At 39.1% G+C, this 21415-nt stretch overlaps 1 protein-coding gene across 4 annotated transcripts in view; it reads right to left on the minus strand.

Moving 5' to 3' along the window:
- mino (glycerol-3-phosphate acyltransferase mino) overlaps positions 1 to 21415 on the minus strand; it is a 163811-nt gene that overhangs the window by 40594 nt on the left and 101802 nt on the right. For all 4 annotated transcript variants that reach the window (XM_070094933.1, XM_070094932.1, XM_070094934.1 and 1 more), the window contains 3 exons: positions 9083 to 9316; positions 4509 to 4696; positions 2954 to 3087 (listed from right to left, as the gene is read on the minus strand). In XM_070094933.1, coding sequence (XP_069951034.1) covers positions 2954 to 3087; positions 4509 to 4696; positions 9083 to 9316 — 556 coding nt within the window. The remainder of the gene's footprint in view (positions 1 to 2953; positions 3088 to 4508; positions 4697 to 9082; positions 9317 to 21415) is intronic.

The raw sequence follows: 21415 nt of genomic DNA on the forward strand, positions 1-21415 counted from the left end.
AAATAATGGAAATAAAATTAATCCGTGCAAGACGCCCAAAAGTATGAAAAAAAATTTTTTTTACCACATGAAATGTTAATTTTAATACACACAAACTGAAAAAGGCATGCACAATTAAATGACACTTACTTTTATTGAAGATCTGGTGATGATTGATGGGATGGGAGGAGGGGAGAGCAATATCTTCTTACTGTTTAGAAGGGGAATCCCCTTCCATTAGGACTTGAGGTAGTAAGTCCTTTTCTGGGGTTACTTCCCTTCTTCTTTTAATGCCACTAGGGCCAGCTTCAGAGTCACTGGACTTCTTTCGCACAAGATATCTGTCCATAGTGGCCTGTACCTCTCGTTCCTTTATGACTTGCCTAAAGTGTTTCACAACATTGTCAGTGTAATAATCACCAGCACGGCTTGCAATAGCTGTGTGAGGGTGATTTTCATCCATGAAGGTTTGCACTTCAAGCCACTTAGCACAGATTTCCTTAATCTTTGAAGTAGGCAACTTCTTCAATTTCTCTCTCCCCTCCTCCGAAGCAATTTCCTCAGGTGTGGCCTCTTGCTGTTGAAGTTGATCTAGCAGCTCATCAGTGGTTAGTTCTTCATTGTCCTCCTCCACCAACTCTTCCACATCCTCCCCACTAACCTCCAACCCCAAGGACTTTCCCAATGCCACAATGGATTCCTCAACTGGCACAGGATTCTCAGGGTTAGCCTCAAACCCTTCAAAATCCCTTTTGTCTACACATTCTGGCCACAGTTTCTTCCAAGCAGAGTTCAAGGTCCTCTTTGTCACTTCCTCCCAAGCCTTACCTATAAGGTTTACACAATTGAGGATGTTAAAGTGATCTCTCCAAAACTCTCTTAGAGTCAGTTGAGTTTCTGAGGTCATTACAAAGCACCTTTCAAACAGAGCTTTTGTGTACAGTTTCTTGAAGTTGGAAATAACCTGCTGGTCCATGGGCTGCAGGAGAGGAGTGGTATTAGGAGGCAAAAACTTCACCTTAATGAAGCTCATGTCCCCATAAAGTCGCTCTGACACGTCTGTAGGATGACCAGGGGCATTGTCTAACACCAGGAGGCACTTAAGTTCTAATTTCTTTTCAGTTAGGTAATTTTTCACATTGGGGGCAAATGCATGGTGTAACCAGTTATAGAAAAATTCCCTAGTGACCCATGCCTTACTGTTTGCCCTCCACAGCACACACAAATTATCCTTGAGGACATTCTTTTGCCTGAACGCTCTGGGAGTTTCAGAGTGATACACTAATAAAGGCTTCACTTTGCAATCACCAGTAGCATTGGCACACATCAACAAAGTAAGCCTGTCTTTCATAGGCTTATGTCCTGGGAGTGCCTTTTCCTCCTGAGTAATGTAGGTCCTGCTTGGCATTTTCTTCCAGAACAGGCCTGTTTCATCACAATTAAACACTTGTTCAGGTTTCAGTCCTTCAGTTTCTATGTACTCCTTGAATTCCTGCACATATTTTTCAGCCGCTTTGTGGTCCGAACTGGCAGCCTCACCATGCCTTATCACACTATGGATGCCACTACGCTTCTTAAATCTCTCAAACCAACCTTTGCTGGCCTTAAATTCACTCACATCATCACTAGTTGCAGGCATTTTTTTAATTAAATCGTCATGCAACTTCCTAGCCTTTTCACATATGATCGCTTGAGAGACGCTATCTCCTGCTATCTGTTTTTCATTTATCCACACCAATAAGAGTCTCTCAACATCTTCCATCAATTGCGATCTTTGTTTCGAAAACACAGTTGAACCTTTGGCAAGAACAGCTTCCTTGATTGTCTTTCTGGTGCCCACAATAGTAGCGATGGTTGATTGGGGTTTCTTGTACAGCTTGACTAGGTCGGCTATACGCACTCCACTTTCATACTTATCAATTATCTCTTTCTTCATCTCTATAGTAATTCTTACCCTTTGAGGTGTAGGGTTGGCACTAGAAGCTTTCTTGGGGCCCATGGTCACTTATTTTCCAGAAACAGCACCGAAAATACTGTAATAATACGAAATATTCCGAGTGTATGCTTGGATGTTACCGCGGAGGCTGGCTGGTAAACAATGGGACGGAGCGGCACATGTGAGGCTGGCTGAGGGCACATTGGACGCGTCTCGGACGAAAATCGGTATGCGGGTTTTTAATCGGTATGCGGGGCAAAAATTTTCCGATAAAAGTAATCGTTATGCGGAAAAATCGCTATGCGATGCCATCGTTATGCGGGGGTCCACTGTATATACATACATACATACATATATATATATATATATCTATATATATACATACATATATACATATATATATATATATATATATATATATATATATATATATATATAAATATATATATATTTTTTTTTTTTTTTTTTTCAACAAGTTGGTCGTCTCCCACCGAGACGACCAACGGCCAAATTTTCCCATAAAAACTTGCCGAAAGTTGAATTTCACGAAAGTCGATGCTGCCGAAACTTGGGGGTCCACTGTATTTGGTTGTCTTCCAAAGTATCAGACCAAGTCCGGTGGCTCCAACATTCATTCAGTACAGGCCAAGGTGTGCTTAGTGTGACTTTATGAACTCAAGTAAAGTGCGATTAACAACAGCTTCTAAAGCAAATGGTGGTGCCAAGAAGGAATGCATGGTCCTCAGTGTTAAGCAGAAACTTAAACTAATATAGAAGGTTGAGTTTGGTGTCTCAGTGGCTTGGGTATGTGAGGAACACTGTGTTAAGAAACAGTATCTGATATCTGTAGAATCCATCTACATTTTCACTAGTAGAGCTTTAAAGCTCCTATGACTCAGAATAATTCAAAAGTTTTGGACAATATGCAATATTGTACACTCTCTCCTCTCTATCAGTCAGTTAATTACAGGTTTACAGTATACATTTCCATTACAATAATCTTTGTGCCAGTAATGTATAAACTCTTGGTACACCTACCTTACTCTGTCCCATTTGTTCCCTGATAAAGTTTCCATCTAGTATCCTATCATAGTTGATGGCAATGGGGACAATCAAAGCATCATCTAGAGTACCGTTGGTGTAGGCATCCACAATAACACTCAGAAGACCGCCTGAAATAAAATATTATTGAAGGTGACACCTCATCTGACAAATTAACCATTATTGAAAACTTTTTACCATACAAGGTCATAAGGTTCCTCTCCTAAGTGCAGGTTATTTGTGAAGCATTACCTTGTTGTTGTTAAATTTATTTGCCACAGAAAGTCACCCAACATCTGTTGTAGGCATTTAACATGTGGCAAGTATGTACTGTGACATGGACGGATGTTTCTGTTATTGTCCCTTATTACATTTTTCCACCTATGTTCTCTTGTCATTTGTGTTGCAACAGCAACACAAATTACAAGAGAACATAGCCACCATGGCCTGGTGGCTAAAGCTCTCGCTTCACACGATGAGGGTCCGGTTCGATTCCCAGCAAGGGGTAGAAATGTTGGGAGTGTTTCTTTACACTGGTTGTCTATGTTCCCCATCAGTATAATGGGTACCTGGGTGTTAGTTGACTGGTGTGGGTCACATCCTGGGACAAAACTGACCTAATTAGCCTGAAATGCTCTGCAAAACCAGCGGCTTTCTATATAGTAGCATGTCATTGATGTCAGCTAGGCCTGTATACCTTGTATATGTACTTGTAGAAATTAAGATATTATTATTAATTATATGATGACCTGTTCTTTTTGTTGATGGAGACCTCTAATAAAATATGAGAATGGTTGAAAGAGGATTCATGAATATGTAATCAGGGGAAGGAGTTAAACTGGTTGCATGCATGATTATGACAGATGGTGACTTAGTGAATGAAATTAAAGATTAATGAATTTGGGATCAGTTTTTAATAAACATGGCAAAAGTGGAGAGGATATATAGCAATGAACAGTTTAAAATACAAAGTAAGGTTATCAATAAACATGCAAAAAACAAATAAAAAATGTATTAAGAAGTGTTCTACTTTTTTATAACCTTTTCCTATGAAAGGAAGACATGGACATGAGTGAGACAGACTGATTTAGAATCCACACTATTAAAATATGTAATTTAAAGACAACATGTGCTATTAACAAATGGGAAGAAATAAATAAAAACAATATTAAAAATAACAAAAACTACAGTAATATTACTGTCAAAAACAGGATAACCATAGTAAAAACATGCACCACTGAGAAAGTCAAAGATTAGAGAGTGAGGCCATCAAGTTTAATTACTTGTATAAAAGTACAGCATGACAGTATGAACATAAGAGAATATATAACAGAGAAGAAAGCAATTTGCAACATAGAAGGTAAAAGTGGATACATTAGGAAATATCCCATAAAAAGTACTAAGGAAACAAATGATGAGAAAGAAATGCTTTGGAACATGTAGAGGATGGTTTCAGAGGGAATGAAATACCAAATCTCCAATGATAGAAGAAATAAAATCTTACAGATTCTAGCTTAATTTTCATTTAAAACTAAAACACCTAGAAAGTTACCTTTTGGCATGGATGGTTTGCCTGTGCGAGTCCGGCCACCCTCAATGAAGAACTCCAAGTTATAGCCTGCTTGCAATGCGTGGGTTACATATGTCTGGAGCACTGCGCGGTAAAGAATATCTTTACGGGCTTTACAGCTTTCCAGACGACGCTTAATAAAGAAACCTCCTAGTCCTCTTAATAGCCATCTGTAATATAAATTAGACGGCTCCAACTTTACCCTATACCCAACGTTAATGTTACCTAATAATATATATTATGTCTATAATATTTATAAAGTTAATGCTGGGGCCAGGAAAGAAAATGAGTTAAGACAACAGTTCTTAACTTATAATAAATAGTTATAAAAACTATTAGCCTATTTCCTGTAGAACCCTGAGGCATAATAAAAAAAATTATATTTTATTGATTCTGAGCTTAATATCTCACAGCACAGTGAGCATTCAAATTTCCTTCAGTCTTCAATAACAAAAAATCGTGGTTTAACAGCCAATTTCTGGTTCAGATAATGAACCCTTGTTCATACAAATATAGGTTGACAGCCAGTGCTTCATGCCCCAACAAGGAGGTATTTCGGTAGTTCTGGAATCATATCCTGGCAAAAAAGCCAGTATCCAAGAAAATTCAAGACCATCTTGAGGGATTCAACTGTTAGGTAAAATCCATCCTCGCCATACAATATACAGTATCATGTTTTAAAAAAATAGTAGAATGGGAGTTATGTTGAGAAGGATGACAATTTATGGAAAGAGAACACAGGTGGTATTGTACAACAGTATTCTGGACAACAGACGCAGTGGTACCAGTGTTAATATTTATGGCATGTATTATTACTTTGAGTTTTAGAGGTTTGTACATCCAGTATGTAAGTGATTTATGAAGCAATGATCAGCAGTTTAGGGACATGAAGCTAGGAATACATGGCTACAGTTAAAAGATTAGCTTATTTTTTATTTTGAGTTAAGTAACTTTTATGCAAAAGATGGCTGGTTTGGTATGTTTAAAGGTACATACTATAATGTAAAGCATTAAAAACAGAAAGAAGTTGGTAAAGCATAAAGTGTAAATACTAATAGCGTTGAATATTTAAATAAAAAATCTCAAACTGCATTTGCCAGAATAGGTTTTAATTATTTGCAAAGACTTACTAAGTACTATAGCACTTTTGAATAGAGTAGATTGTACTAGGGGATAAAGAAAAAAAATAGTATTAGCCCTGGTATGCCCTACTGAATGTGGTACTCATGTAGTATCCTGTAATCAAAGTGAAGCCTGTGAAACATAAGGCTTTAAATACAGATTTCTATAGCGTGCGTGAGCGTGTTAGATAGGAGTGAATGGAGACGAATGGTACTTGGGACCTGACGATCTGTTGGAGTGTGAGCAGGGTAATATTTAGTGAAGGGATTCAGGGAAACCGGTTATTTTCATATAGTCGGACTTGAGTCCTGGAAATGGAAAGTACAATGCCTGCACTTAAAGGAGGGGTTTGGGATATTGGCAGTTTGGAGGGATATGTTGTGTATCTTTATATGTGTATGCTTCTAAACTGTGTATTCTGAGCACCTCTGCAAAAACAGTGATAATGTGCGAGTGTGGTGAAAGTGTTGAATGATGATGAAAGTATTTTCTTTTTGGGGATTTTCTTTCTTTTTTGGGTCACCCTGCCTCGGTGGGAGACGGCCGACTTGTTGAAAAAAAAAAAAAAAAAAAGTTTTAGAATGGTTCTGTACACATTTTTATAAAGAGATGACAAGGATTTCACATTAAGAGAAGGTAACAACTAGCCTAATGACAAAGATTCTATTATTGTTTGACAACATCCCTGTTCACCTGAGTATTGAAAACATTAATTCAAAAGGACAGTCCTCCTGTCTCCCTGGCCCAGGAATCAGACTATCTATACAAATAAAAAGCTCTTCTATATTCTGATGATGTAGACGGAAGAACTAGAAAAAGATCACAGGAAACATCATTAAGTTTTCACATTTAAGATAGCCATTAATAATTGGGCTAATGTTTGGAATGTGGTTAAGAAAAATACTTTAAAGAATGAATGGAATAAACTCAGACTGCATATTCTACTCCTGATTCTGATAATGCTGAATCAGATTACGATTTTTAAGAATCTGATAATGATTTCCACAAAATGTTAAGAAAGGTCAGTTAGGAGACAAACAGGGATGGTATATATAGTACAATGGCTGCATATTTATGCTATGGGCCCAGGTTATGGTATGTTATCCAAAATGGCTGAAATACTGGACATAATATGAGCTTTGGAAAATAAAGATCATTGCTATATTTATATTGTAACTACTAAGTGGAACAGAGTTCTTCCTCCGTAAGCCACGTGCGTCGTAAGAGGCGACTAAATGCCAGAAGCAAGGGGCTAGTAACCCCTTCTCCTGTATGCATTACTAAAGTTAAAGAGAGAAACTTTTTACTATTTGGGCCACACTGCATGGGATACAGCCAGCTGGTTGACAGAACTAGTACTTTATATTGTAATGCCACTTGCTTTTGTCTATTTTTTGTAAAGAGGGAAGGCAGGGGTAGGGGTCACCCTTGGAAAGGTTGGAGGCAAGGGATAAAGAAAGTTTTGTGTGAGAGGGGCTTGGACATCCAACAGGCATGTTCAATAGAAGTGAGTTGAGGCAAATGGCTTTTGGGACTTGATGAGCTGTTGAAGTGTGAGGTATTTTGGGAAACAGGTTAGCCAGATTTGAGTCCTGGAGGTGGGAAGTACAGTGCCTGTACTCTGAAGAAAGGGAAGGGATATTTGCAGTTTAGAGGGGCAGCTGATCTGTAGCATCTAGCAGTAGAGTGAATGATGGAAAGAGTGTTTCTTCTTTTTCGGGTCATCCTACCTTGTTGGGAGACGGCCAGGGTTTAAAAAAAATGTATAATATATAATTTTACTCGGTGTGAAAATTATTAACATAGTTTCTAACGATGTACTCAAGAATGTGATGAGGATGATGAAAATACTCAGAGAGGATAACAGAAACAGTGTAGTCTATATTTAGAACATGTGGGTAAGCTTATAAGCCTTGCTTACAAAGAGTACCTGATAATTATGACCTAGCAGGCTTTATGGAAAAAACAGATATGAATGATATCCTGACACCATTAACAGGAAAAACAAAAGCAGTACCGAAGGGGTGTAAGAAAATGTGCAGAGTGGTAGACTGCTGAAGTAAGACTCATGAGGTAACATGTACAGCTACTGGAAACTAACAAATTATACACTGAATATGAGACACCTGATACTATAACCATATACTATATAATCACATACAGTATAGGTAATATCTCTCTCTCTCTCACACTCACACACACATGCATGCATGCATGCATGCACACATGTACACACACATGCATGTACACTTGTACACACACATGCATGCACACTTGTACACACACATGCATGCACACATATACACACACATGCATGCACACATGCATACATACATGCACACATGTACATACACATGCATGCACATGTACACATGCATGCACACATGTACACACACATGCATACACACATGTACACATACATGCACACATGTACACACATGCATGCACATGTACACACATGCATGCACACATACATGCATACACACACATGCACACATGCATGCACACATGTACACACACATGCATGCTCACATAAGAACATAAGAACATAAGAAAGGAGGAACACTGCAGGAGGCCTGCTGGCCCATACTAGGCAGGTCCTTTACAATTCATCCCACTAACAAAATATTTGCCCAATTTTCAAAGCCACCCAAGAAATAAGCTCTGATGTGAAAGTCCCACTCAAATCCAACCCCTCCCACTCATGTACTTATCCAACCTAGATTTGAAACTACCCAAAGTCCCAGCCTCAATAACCCAACTAGGTAGACTGTTCCACTCACATGTACACACACATGCATGCACACATGTACACACACATGCATGCTCACATGTACACACACACATGCATGCACACATGTACACACATGCATGCACACATGTACACACACATGCATGCACACATGTACACACACATGCATGCACACATGTACACACACATGCATGCACACATGTACACACATTCATGTACACACACATGCATGCACACATGCACATACTCAAGTACACACATGCACATGCATGCACACACACAGTAGAACCCCGTGTATCCACTGATTCGATATCTGCAGTTTCAGTTATCCATGGTTTACTTTGGTTTAATTTTGCATAATAATGGCCCCAAAGCACAATAGTAGAGAAGCTGGCAGTTCTTCAAAGCCTAAGATAAGCCATGAAGTTCTTCCCATCAGTGAAAAAGTGATATTTCTCCATAATTTATCAATTTAATAATTCATTAATTGAATTTTATAATAGGCATGTATAATTTATAAATTAAATTTTATAATATGTATGTATAGGAGCTATATATAGGGTTTGCTACTATCCACAGTTTCAGTATCCATGGCAGATCCTTGGAATGTATCCCCTGTGGATACAAGAGGGTCTACTGTACTCTATCCTCGTACCTAAAATATGAAAATTACAAAACCTACCCAAAGACAGGAATGCGTAGATTATCCCCCGCAGCAACAACAGGCGCTGGGATCTGCCGGTTGAAAAGTACCCAGGTAACAAACAAGTAGTCAACATGTGAACGGTGCAATGGAACGAAGATAATGGGAGTATCTCTTTTTGCTGCTCTCTCAATCACTTCTTGCTGACCTCCATGTATGGTTACTGACATCAGAAGATTGCTGAACACTTTGAACAATACATAACCTGTTAATCTGAAAACACAAAAAAAATACAAACAATTAATAATGAAAGTTCAGTGTACAACTAGCTTAGTGTGTATAAATTGGGGCATTTAAGGACAGCAATGCTCATATGTAATTATATGTCTGTACTTGTGTGCAAAGATGTGATGCAGAAATTGCATTAGAGTAAAGGTGAAAGAATGTAAACACAAAAGTAAAATCTAGAAATATCCAATCAGATCGGATGCAAAATAATAGGCAGCAGTGCATATAACCTCATAACATCACTAGTTTTTTTTTTTTAACAGGTCAGCCATCTCCCACCGAAGCAGGGTGACCCAAAAAGAAAGAAAATCCCCAAAAAAGAAAATGCTTTCATCATCATTCAACACTTTCACCTCACTCATACATAATCACTGTTTTTGCAGAGGTGCTCAGAATACAACAGTTTAGAAGTATATATGTATAAAGATACACAACATATCCCTCCAAACTGCCAATATCTCAAACCCCTCCTTTAAAGTGCAGGCATTGTACTTCCCATTTCCAGGACTCAAGTCCAGCTATATAAAAATAACCAATTTCCCTAAATTTATTTTATTTTTTTTTTTCAACAAGTCAGCCGTCTCCCACCGAGGCAGGGTGACCCAAAAAAGAAAGAAAATCCCCAAAAAGAAAATACTTTCATCATCATTCAACACTTTCACCACACTCACACATTATCACTGTTTTTGCAGAGGTGCTCAGAATACAACAGTTTAGAAGCATATACGTATAAAGATACACAACATATCCCTCCAAACTGCCAATATCCCAAAACCCCTCCTTTAAAGTGCAAGCATTGTACTTCCCATTTCCAGGACTCAAGTCCGACTATATGAAAATAACCGGTTTCCCTGAATCCCTTCACTAAATATTACCCTGCTCACACTCCAACAGATCGTCAGGTCCCAAGTATCATTCGTCTCCATTCACTCCAATCTAACACGCTCATGCACGCTTGCTGGAAGTCCAAGCCCCTTGCCCACAAAACCTCCTTTACCCCCTCTTTCCAACCCTTTCGAGGACGACCCCTACCCCTCCTAAATCCCTTCACTAAATATTACCCTGCTCACACTCCAAAAGCTCGTCAGGTCCCAAACACCATTCGTCTCCATTCACTCCTATCTAACATGCTCATGCATGCTTGCTGGAAGTCCAAGCCCCTCGCCCACAAAACCTTTTTTTTTACCCCTCCTTCCAACCTTTTCGAGGACGACCCCTACCCTGCCTGCCTTCCTTCCTTCACTAGTATCTCATGAATTTCCCTTTCATTTGAATGAAGTTTTCTAGCAAAGCCAGTGACTGTCCTCCCATACTGAATAAAAGGAAAAGAAGTATAATGAAATGCAAGAAATACAGAGGAATAATTTTTTTTACCATAGGCTGTAACTAAATGCTGTATTTATTAACTGAGTACAATGAGCTGCAAAATCTTTTAAGCCAAGAACATGAAGGGCCAGAAGACAACACAGTAAAATACAATGACATTAGAATTTTGAGCTTATAAGGATGTCGCTTCTCTCCTTTCCCCTGGGAGAATGCTGTTCCTCTCATGAGAAAGAGGAACAGCAAATAAAATGATAAACTGCATAAGAAAAAATAATATAAAAACATTATATTATAAATATATATATAGATATATATCCTAGGTAGGTTGGTAGACAGCAACCGCCCAGGGAGGTACTACTGTCCTGCCAAGTGAGTGTAAAACGAAAGCCTGTAATTGTTTTACATGATGATAGGATTGCTGGTGTCCTTTTTTCTGTCTCATAAACATGCAAGATTTCAGGTACGTCTTGCTACTTCTACTTACACTTAGGTCACACTACACATACATGTACAAGCATATATATACACACCCCTCTGGATATTCTTCTATTTTCTTTCTAGTTCTTGTACTTGTTTATTTCCTCTTATCTCCATGGGGAAGTGGAACAGAATTCTTCCTCCGTAAGCCATGCGTGTTGTAAGAGGCAACTAAAATGACAGGAGCAAGGGGCTAGTAACCCCTTCTCCCGTATAAATTACTAAATTTAAAAGAGAAACTTTCGTTTTTCTTTTTGGGCCACCCTGCCTTAGTGGGATACGGCCGGTGTGTTGAAAGAAAGAAGATATAGATATATATCCTAGGTAGTAGGTTGGTAGACAGCAACCACCCAGGGAGGTACTACTGTCCTGCCAAGTGAGTGTAAAACGAAAGCCTGTAATTGTTTTACATGATGATAGGATTGCTGGTGTCCTTTTTTCTGTCTCATAAACATGCAAGATTTCAGGTATGTCTTGCTACTTCTACTTACACTTAGGTCACACTACACATACATGTACAAGCATATATATACACACACACCCCTCTGGGTTTTCTTCTACAGTGGTCCCTCGATAATCATAAGCTCGATAGTCGTAATTCTAAAAAATCGTAACGTTATTTTCATCAAAACATTGGCTCGTGAATCGTCGTTTGACTCGCAAACAGTCGTTCGTCTGGGACGTGTACACACAGCCCTGAGCCACCTCACACCATTCCCAGCCAGTGTGCCATTGTTTATCAGTGAGTGAGGATGATCCACGAGTTCATATGATACATTTCATAATGTTCCATTTATTTTAGTGCTTGCAACTGCTAAGTAAGTCACCATGGCTCCAAAGAAACCTTCTAGTGCCAGCCCTTTGGTAAAGAATGTGAGAAACACACATAATTTAAGAAAAAATTTGTAGAAAAATTTGAAGGTGGTGGTGGTAGAGTGGAAGCAGTTGTGATAGTGGTTGATGGTGGTATAGGGTGGTAGTGATGGTGGTAGGTGGTGGTAGCAGTTGTAATAGTGGTAGAAGGTGGTAGCAGTTGTAATAGTGGTAGAAGGTGGTAGCAGTTGTAATAGTGGTAAAAGGTGGTTGTGATGGTGGTAGAGGGTGCCTTCTTCAGTGATTCAGTGATACTACTAACTCCTCCAATGTTGTTGGAGTTATATAGGGCTACAGAAAACACCGGCGCCTCAGCTGCTGCTTCACCACCGTTATGGACGGCTTACTCTCAGTGGCCCTTATACACCCAACAACAATACAACACAACACCTTGTGTCATACATAATGACTTATTTTATTCATTTTAGAGTATATTCCATGTTTCTATGTTATTAGTATTGTTTATTATGTCATATTAGTTGAACTGTGATAGATAAATAAGCCGCAGAGTTGATATTAGTGTCATATTCTCCAACAATAAACTCGCCATCCCTCCCTCACACAACCAAGTCTTCAATAAAGGCAAGTGTGATGTTAAATAAGTACATAAGAACTTAAGACAGGAGGAACACTGCAACAGGCCTTGTGGCCCATACTAGGCAGGTCCTTCGCAAATCCAACCCGCTAACAGAACAAATGCTACCCAAGTAAAAAGCTCAGGTGCAAGTCTGACTCAAATCCAACTCCTCTCACTCATGTATTTATCTAACCTAAATTTGAAACTACCCAAGCCATAGCTTTTAGAACATAAGAACATAAGAAAGGAGGAACACTGCAATAGGCCTGTTGGCCCATACTAGGCAGGTCCTTCAGAAATCCAACCCACTAACAGCATAACTGCTACCCAAGCAATAAGCTTTGATAAACCTATTTACTCATGTGCAAGCCCGATTCAAACCAACCCCTCTCACTCATGTATTTATCCAACCTAAATTTGAAACTACCCAATGTTTTAGCTTCGATCAACCTACTAGGCAGACCGTTCCACTCATCAGCTATCCCTATTACCAATGTTCATTTGCATTTTATTAGTGCTTTACATTTATTTGGTATTCTTTTCTGCATGTAGAAGTATAGGTAACAGATGTCCAAAAGTTATTTTACAGCTCTATACATCACTAGTGAGGCCTCATTTAGATTATGCTGCTCAGTTTTGGTCCCCTTACTACAGGATGGATATAGACTCATTGGAGAACATACAGAGAAGAATGACTAAAATGATTTAGAAAGGGCATAGGTAAGTACTGGTTTTCTAACAGAGTTGTAGATGCGTGGAACAGTCTTCCCAGTGAGGTGGTAGAAGCTAGGACATTGGGTAGCTTTAAGAAGAGACTGGACAAATGTATGAGTGGGAGGGGCTGGGTTTGACTGGTGTCATTGGGTGCGGGAGTTGTTTCTTGGGAAGCTTTGGTTAGTAGTCGTTTTGATAAGGACCTGCCTCGCATGGCCAGTAGGCCTTCTGCAGTGTTCCTCCATTCTTATGTTCTTATGTTCTTACTCTGTAAGGAACCTCCCGTATGAAGATAGGCTTAAAGCCTTAAATCTCCACTCTCTGGAGAGGCGTAGAATGAGGGGAGATATCATTGAAGTGTATAAGTGGAAGACGAGCATAAACAAGGGAGATATTAATAAAGTACTGAGGGTGTCGAACCATGTAAAAACCAGAAATAATGGATTTAAGTTGGATAAATTTAGATTTAGAAAAGACGTAGGTAAGTATTGGTTTTCTAACAGAGTTGTAGATGCATGGAACAGTCTTCCCAGTAGGGTGATAGAGGCTAGGACCTTGGGTAGCTTTAAGAAGAGATTGGACAAATATACGAGTGTGAGAGGCTGAGTTTGATTGGTGTCATTGGGTACGAGAGTTATTTCTTGGGTAGCTTTAGATAGAGGTCGTTTTGATAAGGACCTGCCTCGCATGGGCCAGTAGGCCTTCTGCAGTGTTCCTCCATTCTTATGTTCTTATGTAAATCTATATTTAAGCTAGGGAAGTGACCCCTGAAGTGACCTAGAGTCCTTATGGAGGGGGATTTCCCTTCCAAACAATAACCTCTCTTCCCACTCTCCTCCTCCCTGTCTTCCATTTATCAACAACAGCCTTCAATAAAAGTAACTCTCATGTTGAATGTTCATTCTTTTGTGCATGTAAATCTATCTTTAAGGCAAAAAAAAAAAAAAAATGTTGTTGATACTTCTGGGTGTCTGGAACAAATTAATTGGATTTACATTATTTCTTATGAGGAAAATGGATTAAAAAATCGTCAATTTTGATAATAGTCACACTTCCAGGAACGGATTAATTACGAAAAACGAGGGATCATTGTATTTTCTTTCTAGTTCTTGTTCTTGTTTATTTCCTCTTATCTCCATGGGCAAGCGGAACAGAATTCTTCCTCCGTAAGCCATGCGTGTTGTAAGAGGCAACTAAAATGCCGGGCAAGGCTAGTAACCAATTCTCCCGTATAAATTACTAAATTTAAAGAGAGAAACTTTTGTTTTTCTTTTTGGGCCACCCCGCCTCGGTGGGATACGGCTGGTGTGTTGAAAGAAATAATATATACAGTGGACCCCCGGTTAACAATATTTTTTCATTCCAGAAGTATGTTCAGGTGCCAGTACTGACCGAATTTGTTCCCATAAGGAACATTGTGAAGTAGATTAGTCCATTTCAGACCACCAAACATACACGTACAAACGCACTTACATAAATACACTTACATAATTGGTCGCATTGGGAGGTGATCGTTAAGCGGGGGTCCACTGTATATACAGTGGACCCTCGACATTCGATACTAATCTGTTCATGAGAGCTATCGAATGTCGAAAATATTGAAAGTCGAATTAATTTTCCCCATAAGAAATAATGGAAATCAAATTAATCCGTGCAAGACACTCAAAAGTATGGAAAAAAAAAATTTACCACATGAAATATTAAGTTTAATGCAATAGAATAATTACAATAACAACAATAACAATAGATTAATAACAAGAGAATAATTGACACTTACCTTTAATGAAGATCTGGTGATGATTGATGGGATGGGAGGAGGGGAGAGTGTGGATGGTGTTAGTGTTTAGAAGGGGAATCCCCTTCCATTAGGACTTGAACTGGGAGCCTCACCATGCCTTACCACACTGTGTATGCCACTACGATTCTTAAATCTTTCAAACCAACCTTTGCTGGCCTTAAATTCACTCACATCACCACTAGTTGCAGGCAATTTCTTTACCAAATCATCATGCACTCCGACACATGCACTCCACTTTCGTACTTTGCAATTATCTCTTTCGTCATTTCAATAGTCATTAGCACCTTTTTTCTCGAAGTGTTGGCACTAGAAGCTTTCTTGGGGGCCCATGGTTACTTATTTTGCAGAAACAAGCACCAAAAACAGTGATAATATGGATAATATGGAATGTACCGAATGTATCCTTAGATGCGCACACACTGGCTGGCTTGTAAACACTGGCACACACGGGGCAGTTCAGGCTACACATAGACACGTCTCGTATGAATCGTATCGAATGTCGGGTTTTCCATCGAATGTCGAGGCGAAATTTTTGCGTTAAAATGCATCGAATGTCGGATTTATCGAATGTCGATGCCATCGAATGTTGGGGGTCCACTGTATATATATATATATATATATATATATATATATATATATATATTATATATATTATATATATTATATATATTATATATTATATTATATATTATATATATTATATATTATATATTATATATTATATTATATATTATTATATTATATTATATATTATATTATATTATATTATATTATTCTCCATGGGGAAGTGGAACAGAATTCTTCCTCCGTAAGCCATGCGTGTTGTAAGAGGCAACTAAAATGCCAGGAGCAAGGGGCTAGTAACCCCTTCTCCCGTATAAATTACTAAATTTAAAAAGAGAAACTTTCGTTTTTCTTTTTGGGCCACCCTGCCTTGGTGGGATACGGCCGGTTTGTTTAAAAAAAAAAAAAAAAAAAAAAAAAAAATTATATTATATTATATATTATTATATTATATTATATTATATATTTATTTTTTTTATTTATCACACCGGCCGATTCCCACCAAGGCAGGGTGGCCCGAAAAAGAAAAACTTTCACCATCATTCACTCCATCACTGTCTTGCCAGAAGGGTGCTTTACACTACAGTTTTTAAACTGCAACATTAACACCCCTCCTTCAGAGTGCAGGCACTGTACTTCCCATCTCCAGGACTCAAGTCCGGCCTGCCGGTTTCCCTGAATCCCTTCATAAATGTTACTTTGCTCACACTCCAACAGCACGTCAAGTATTAAAAACCATTTGTCTCCATTCACTCCTATCAAACACGCTCACGCATGCCTGCTGGAAGTCCAAGCCCCTCGCACACAAAACCTCCTTTACCCCCTCCCTCCAACCCTTCCTAGGCCGACCCCTACCCCGCCTTCCTTCCACTACAGACTGATACACTCTTGAAGTCATTCTGTTTCGCTCCATTCTCTCTACATGTCCGAACCACCTCAACAACCCTTCCTCAGCCCTCTGGACAACAGTTTTGGTAATCCCGCACCTCCTCCTAACTTCCAAACTACGAATTCTCTGCATTATATTCACACCACACATTGCCCTCAGACATGACATCTCCACTGCCTCCAGCCTTCTCCTCGCTGCAACATTCATCACCCACGCTTCACACCCATATAAGAGCGTTGGTAAAACTATACTCTCATACATTCCCCTCTTTGCCTCCAAGGACAAAGTTCTTTGTCTCCACAGACTCCTAAGTGCACCACTCACTCTTTTTCCCTCATCAATTCTATGATTCACCTCATCTTTCATAGACCCATCCGCTGACACGTCCACTCCCAAATATCTGAATACATTCACCTCCTCCATACTCTCTCCCTCCAATCTGATATTCAATCTTTCATCACCTAATCTTTTTGTTATCCTCATAACCTTACTCTTTCCTGTATTCACCTTTAATTTTCTTCTTTTGCACACCCTACCAAATTCATCCACCAATCTCTGCAACTTCTCTTCAGAATCTCCCAAGAGCACAGTGTCATCAGCAAAGAGCAGCTGTGACAACTCCCACTTTGTGTGTGATTCTTTGTCTTTTAACTCCACGCCTCTTGCCAAGACCCTCGCATTTACTTCTCTTACAACCCCATCTATAAATATATTAAACAACCACGGTGACATCACACATCCTTGTCTAAGGCCTACCTTTACTGGGAAAAAATTTCCTTCTTTCCTACATACTCTAACTTGAGCCTCACTATCCTCGTAAAAACTCTTCACTGCTTTCAGTAACCTACCTCCTACACCATACACTTGCAACATCTGCCACATTGCCCCCCTATCCACCCTGTCATATGCCTTTTCCAAATCCATAAATGCCACAAAGACCTCTTTAGCCTTATCTAAATACTGTTCACTTATATGTTTCACTGTAAACACCTGGTCCACACACCCCCTACCTTTCCTAAAGCCTCCTTGTTCATCTGCTATCCTATTCTCCGTCTTACTCTTAATTCTTTCAATTATAACCCTACCATACACTTTACCAGGTACACTCAACAGACTTATCCCCCTATAATTTTTGCACTCTCTTTTATCCCCTTTGCCTTTATACAAAGGAACTATGCATGCTCTCTGCCAATCCCTAGGTACCTTACCCTCTTCCATACATTTATTAAATAATTGCACCAACCACTCCAAAACTATATCCCCACCTGCTTTTAACATTTCTATCTTTATCCCATCAATCCCGGCTGCCTTACCCCCTTTCATTTTGCCTACTGCCTCACGAACTTCCCCCACACTCACAACTGGCTCTTCCTCACTCCTACAAGATGTTATTCCTCCTTGCCCTATACACGAAATCACAGCTTCCCTATCTTCATCAACATTTAACAATTCCTCAAAATATTCCTTCCATCTTCCCAATACCTCTAACTCTCCATTTAATAACTCTCCTCTCCTATTTTTAACTGACAAATCCATTTGTTCTCTAGGCTTTCTTAACTTGTTAATCTCACTCCAAAACTTTTTCTTATTTTCAACAAAATTTGTTGATAACATCTCACCCACTCTCTCATTTGCTCTCTTTTTACATTGCTTCACCACTCTCTTAACTTCTCTCTTTTTCTCCATATACTCTTCCCTCCTTGCATCACTTCTACTTTGTAAAAACTTCTCATATGCTAACTTTTTCTCCCTTACTACTCTCTTTACATCATCATTCCACCAATCGCTCCTCTTCCCTCCTGCACCCACTTTCCTGTAACCACAAACTTCTGCTGAACACTCTAACACTACATTTTTAAACCTACCCCATACCTCTTCGACCCCATTGCCTATGCTCTCATTAGCCCATCTATCCTCCAATAGCTGTTTATATCTTACCCTAACTGCCTCCTCTTTTAGTTTATAAACCTTCACCTCTCTCTTCCCTGATGCTTCTATTCTCCTTGTATCCCATCTACCTTTTACTCTCAGTGTAGCTACAACTAGAAAGTGATCTGATATATCTGTGGCCCCTCTATAAACATGTACATCCTGAAGTCTACTCAACAGTCTTTTATCTACCAATACATAATCCAACAAACTACTGTCATTTCGCCCTACATCATATCGTGTATACTTATTTATCCTCTTTTTCTTAAAATATGTATTACCTATAACTAAACCCCTTTCTATACAAAGTTCAATCAAAGGGCTCCCATTATCATTTACACCTGGCACCCCAAACTTACCTACCACACCCTCTCTAAAAGTTTCTCCTACTTTAGCATTCAAGTCCCCTACCACAATTACTCTCTCACTTGGTTCAAAGGCTCCTATACATTCACTTAACATCTCCCAAAATCTCTCTCTCTCCTCTGCATTCCTCTCTTCTCCAGGTGCATACACGCTTATTATGACCCACTTCTCGCATCCAACCTTGACTTTAATCCACATAATTCTTGAATTTACACATTCATATTCTCTTTTCTCCTTCCATAACTGATCATTTAACATTACTGCTACCCCTTCCTTTGCTCTAACTCTCTCAGATACTCCAGATTTAATCCCATTTATTTCCCCCCACTGAAACTCTCCTACCCCCTTCAGCTTTGTTTCGCTTAGGGCCAGGACATCCAACTTCTTTTCATTCATAACATCAGCAATCATCTGTTTCTTGTCATCCGCACTACATCCACGCACATTTAAGCAACCCAGTTTTATAAAGTTTTTCTTCTTCTCTTTTTTAGTAATTGTATACAGGAGAAGGGGTTACTAGCCCATTGCTCCCGGCATTTTAGTCGCCTCATACGACACGCATGGCTTACGGAGGAAAGATTCTTTTCCACTTCCCCATGGACAATAGAAGAAATAAAAAAGAACAAGAGCTATTTAGAAAAAGGAGAAAAACCTAGATGTATGTATATATATATATGCATGTGCGTGTCTGTGAAGTGTGACCAAAGTGTAAGTAGGAGTAGCAAGATATCCCTGTTATCTTAGCGTGTTTATGAGACAGAAAAAGAAACCAGCAATCCTACCATCATGCAAAACAGTTACAGGTTTTTGTTTCACAGTCATCTGGCAGGACGGTAGTACTTCCCTGGGTGGTTGCTGTCTACCAACCTACTATATTATATATTATATATTATATATTATATATTATATATTAGGTAGTAGGTTGGTAGACAGCAACCACCCAGGGAGGTACTACCGTCCTGCCAAGTGAGTGTAAAACGAAGCCTGTGATTGTTTTACATGATGGTAGGATTGCTGATGTCTTTTGTCTGTCTCATAAATATGCAAGATTACAGGCATGTCTTGCTACTTCTACTTACACTTAGGTCACACTACACATACATGTACACATTTATTTATACACACTCATCTGAGTTTTCTTTGATTTTATCTTAATAGTTCTTGGTCTTATTAATTTTCCTTTTATATCCATGGGGAAGTGGAATAAGAATCTTTCCTCCGTAAGCCATGCGTGTTGTAAAAGTCAACTAAAATGCCGGGAACAATGGGCTAGTAACCCCTTTTCCTGTAAAGATTACTAAAAAGAATAAGAAGAAGAAAATTGTCAAAGTGGGAAGTCTGAATGTGCGTGGATGTTGTGCAGATGATAAGAAAGAGATGATTGTGGATGTTATGAATGAGAAGAAGCTGGATGTCCTGGCTTTAAGTGAAACAAAGCTGAAGGGGGTGGGAGAGTTTCAGTGGAGAGGAATAAATGGGATTAGGTCAGGGGTTTCAAATAGAGTTTAGAGCTAAAGAAGGAGTAGCAATAATGTTGAAGGATAAGCTGTGGCAGGAAAAGAGGGACTATAAATGTATTAATTCAAGGATTATGTGGAGTAAAATAAAGATTGGATGTGAAAAGTGGGTTATAATAAGCGTGTATGCACCTGGAGAAGAGAGAAGTGTAGAGGAGAGAGAGAGATTTTGGGAAATGTTGAGTGAATGCGTGGGGAGTTTTGAATCAAGTGTGAGAGTAATGGTGGTTGGGGATTTCAATGCTAAAGTGGGTAAAAATGTTATGGAAGGAGTAGTAGGTAAATTTGGGGTGCCAGGGGTAAATGTAAATGGGGAGCCTTTAATTGAGATATGTGTAGAAAGAAATTTGGTAATAAGTAATACATATTTTATGAAAAAGAGGATAAATAAATATACAAGGTATGATGTAGCACGTAATGAAAGTAGTTTATTAGATTATGTATTGGTGGATAAAAGGTTGATGGGTAGGCTCCAGGATGTACATGTTTATAGAGGGGCAACTGATATATCGGATCATTATTTAGTTGTAGCTACAGTTAGAGTAAGAGGTAGATGGGAAAAGAGGAAGGTGGCAACAACAAGTAAGAGGGAGGTGAAAGTGTATAAACTAAGGGAGGAGGAAGTTCGGGTGAGATATAAGCGACTATTGGCAGAAAGGTGGGCTAGTGCAAAGATGAGTAGTGGGAGGGTTGAAGAGGGTTGGAATAGTTTTAAAAATGCAGTATTAGAATGTGGGGCAGAAGTTTGTGGTTATAGGAGGGTGTGGGCAGGAGGAAAGAGGAGTGATTGGTGGAATGATGAAGTAAAGGGTGTGATAAAAGAGAAAAAGGTAGCTTATGAGAGGTTTTTACAAAGCAGAAGTGTTATAAGAAGAGCAGAGTATATGGAGAGTAAAAGAAAGGTAAAGAGAGTGGTGAGAGAGTGCAAAAGGAGAGCAGATGATAGAGTGGGAGAGGCACTGTCAAGAAATTTTAATGAAAATAAGAAAAAATTTTGGAGTGAGTTAAACAAGTTAAGAAAGCCTAGGGAAAATATGGATTTGTCAGTTAAAAA

This window comes from Cherax quadricarinatus, chromosome 48 (assembly GCF_038502225.1).
Source record: "Cherax quadricarinatus isolate ZL_2023a chromosome 48, ASM3850222v1, whole genome shotgun sequence".
NCBI classification, from domain to species: domain Eukaryota; kingdom Metazoa; phylum Arthropoda; class Malacostraca; order Decapoda; family Parastacidae; genus Cherax; species Cherax quadricarinatus.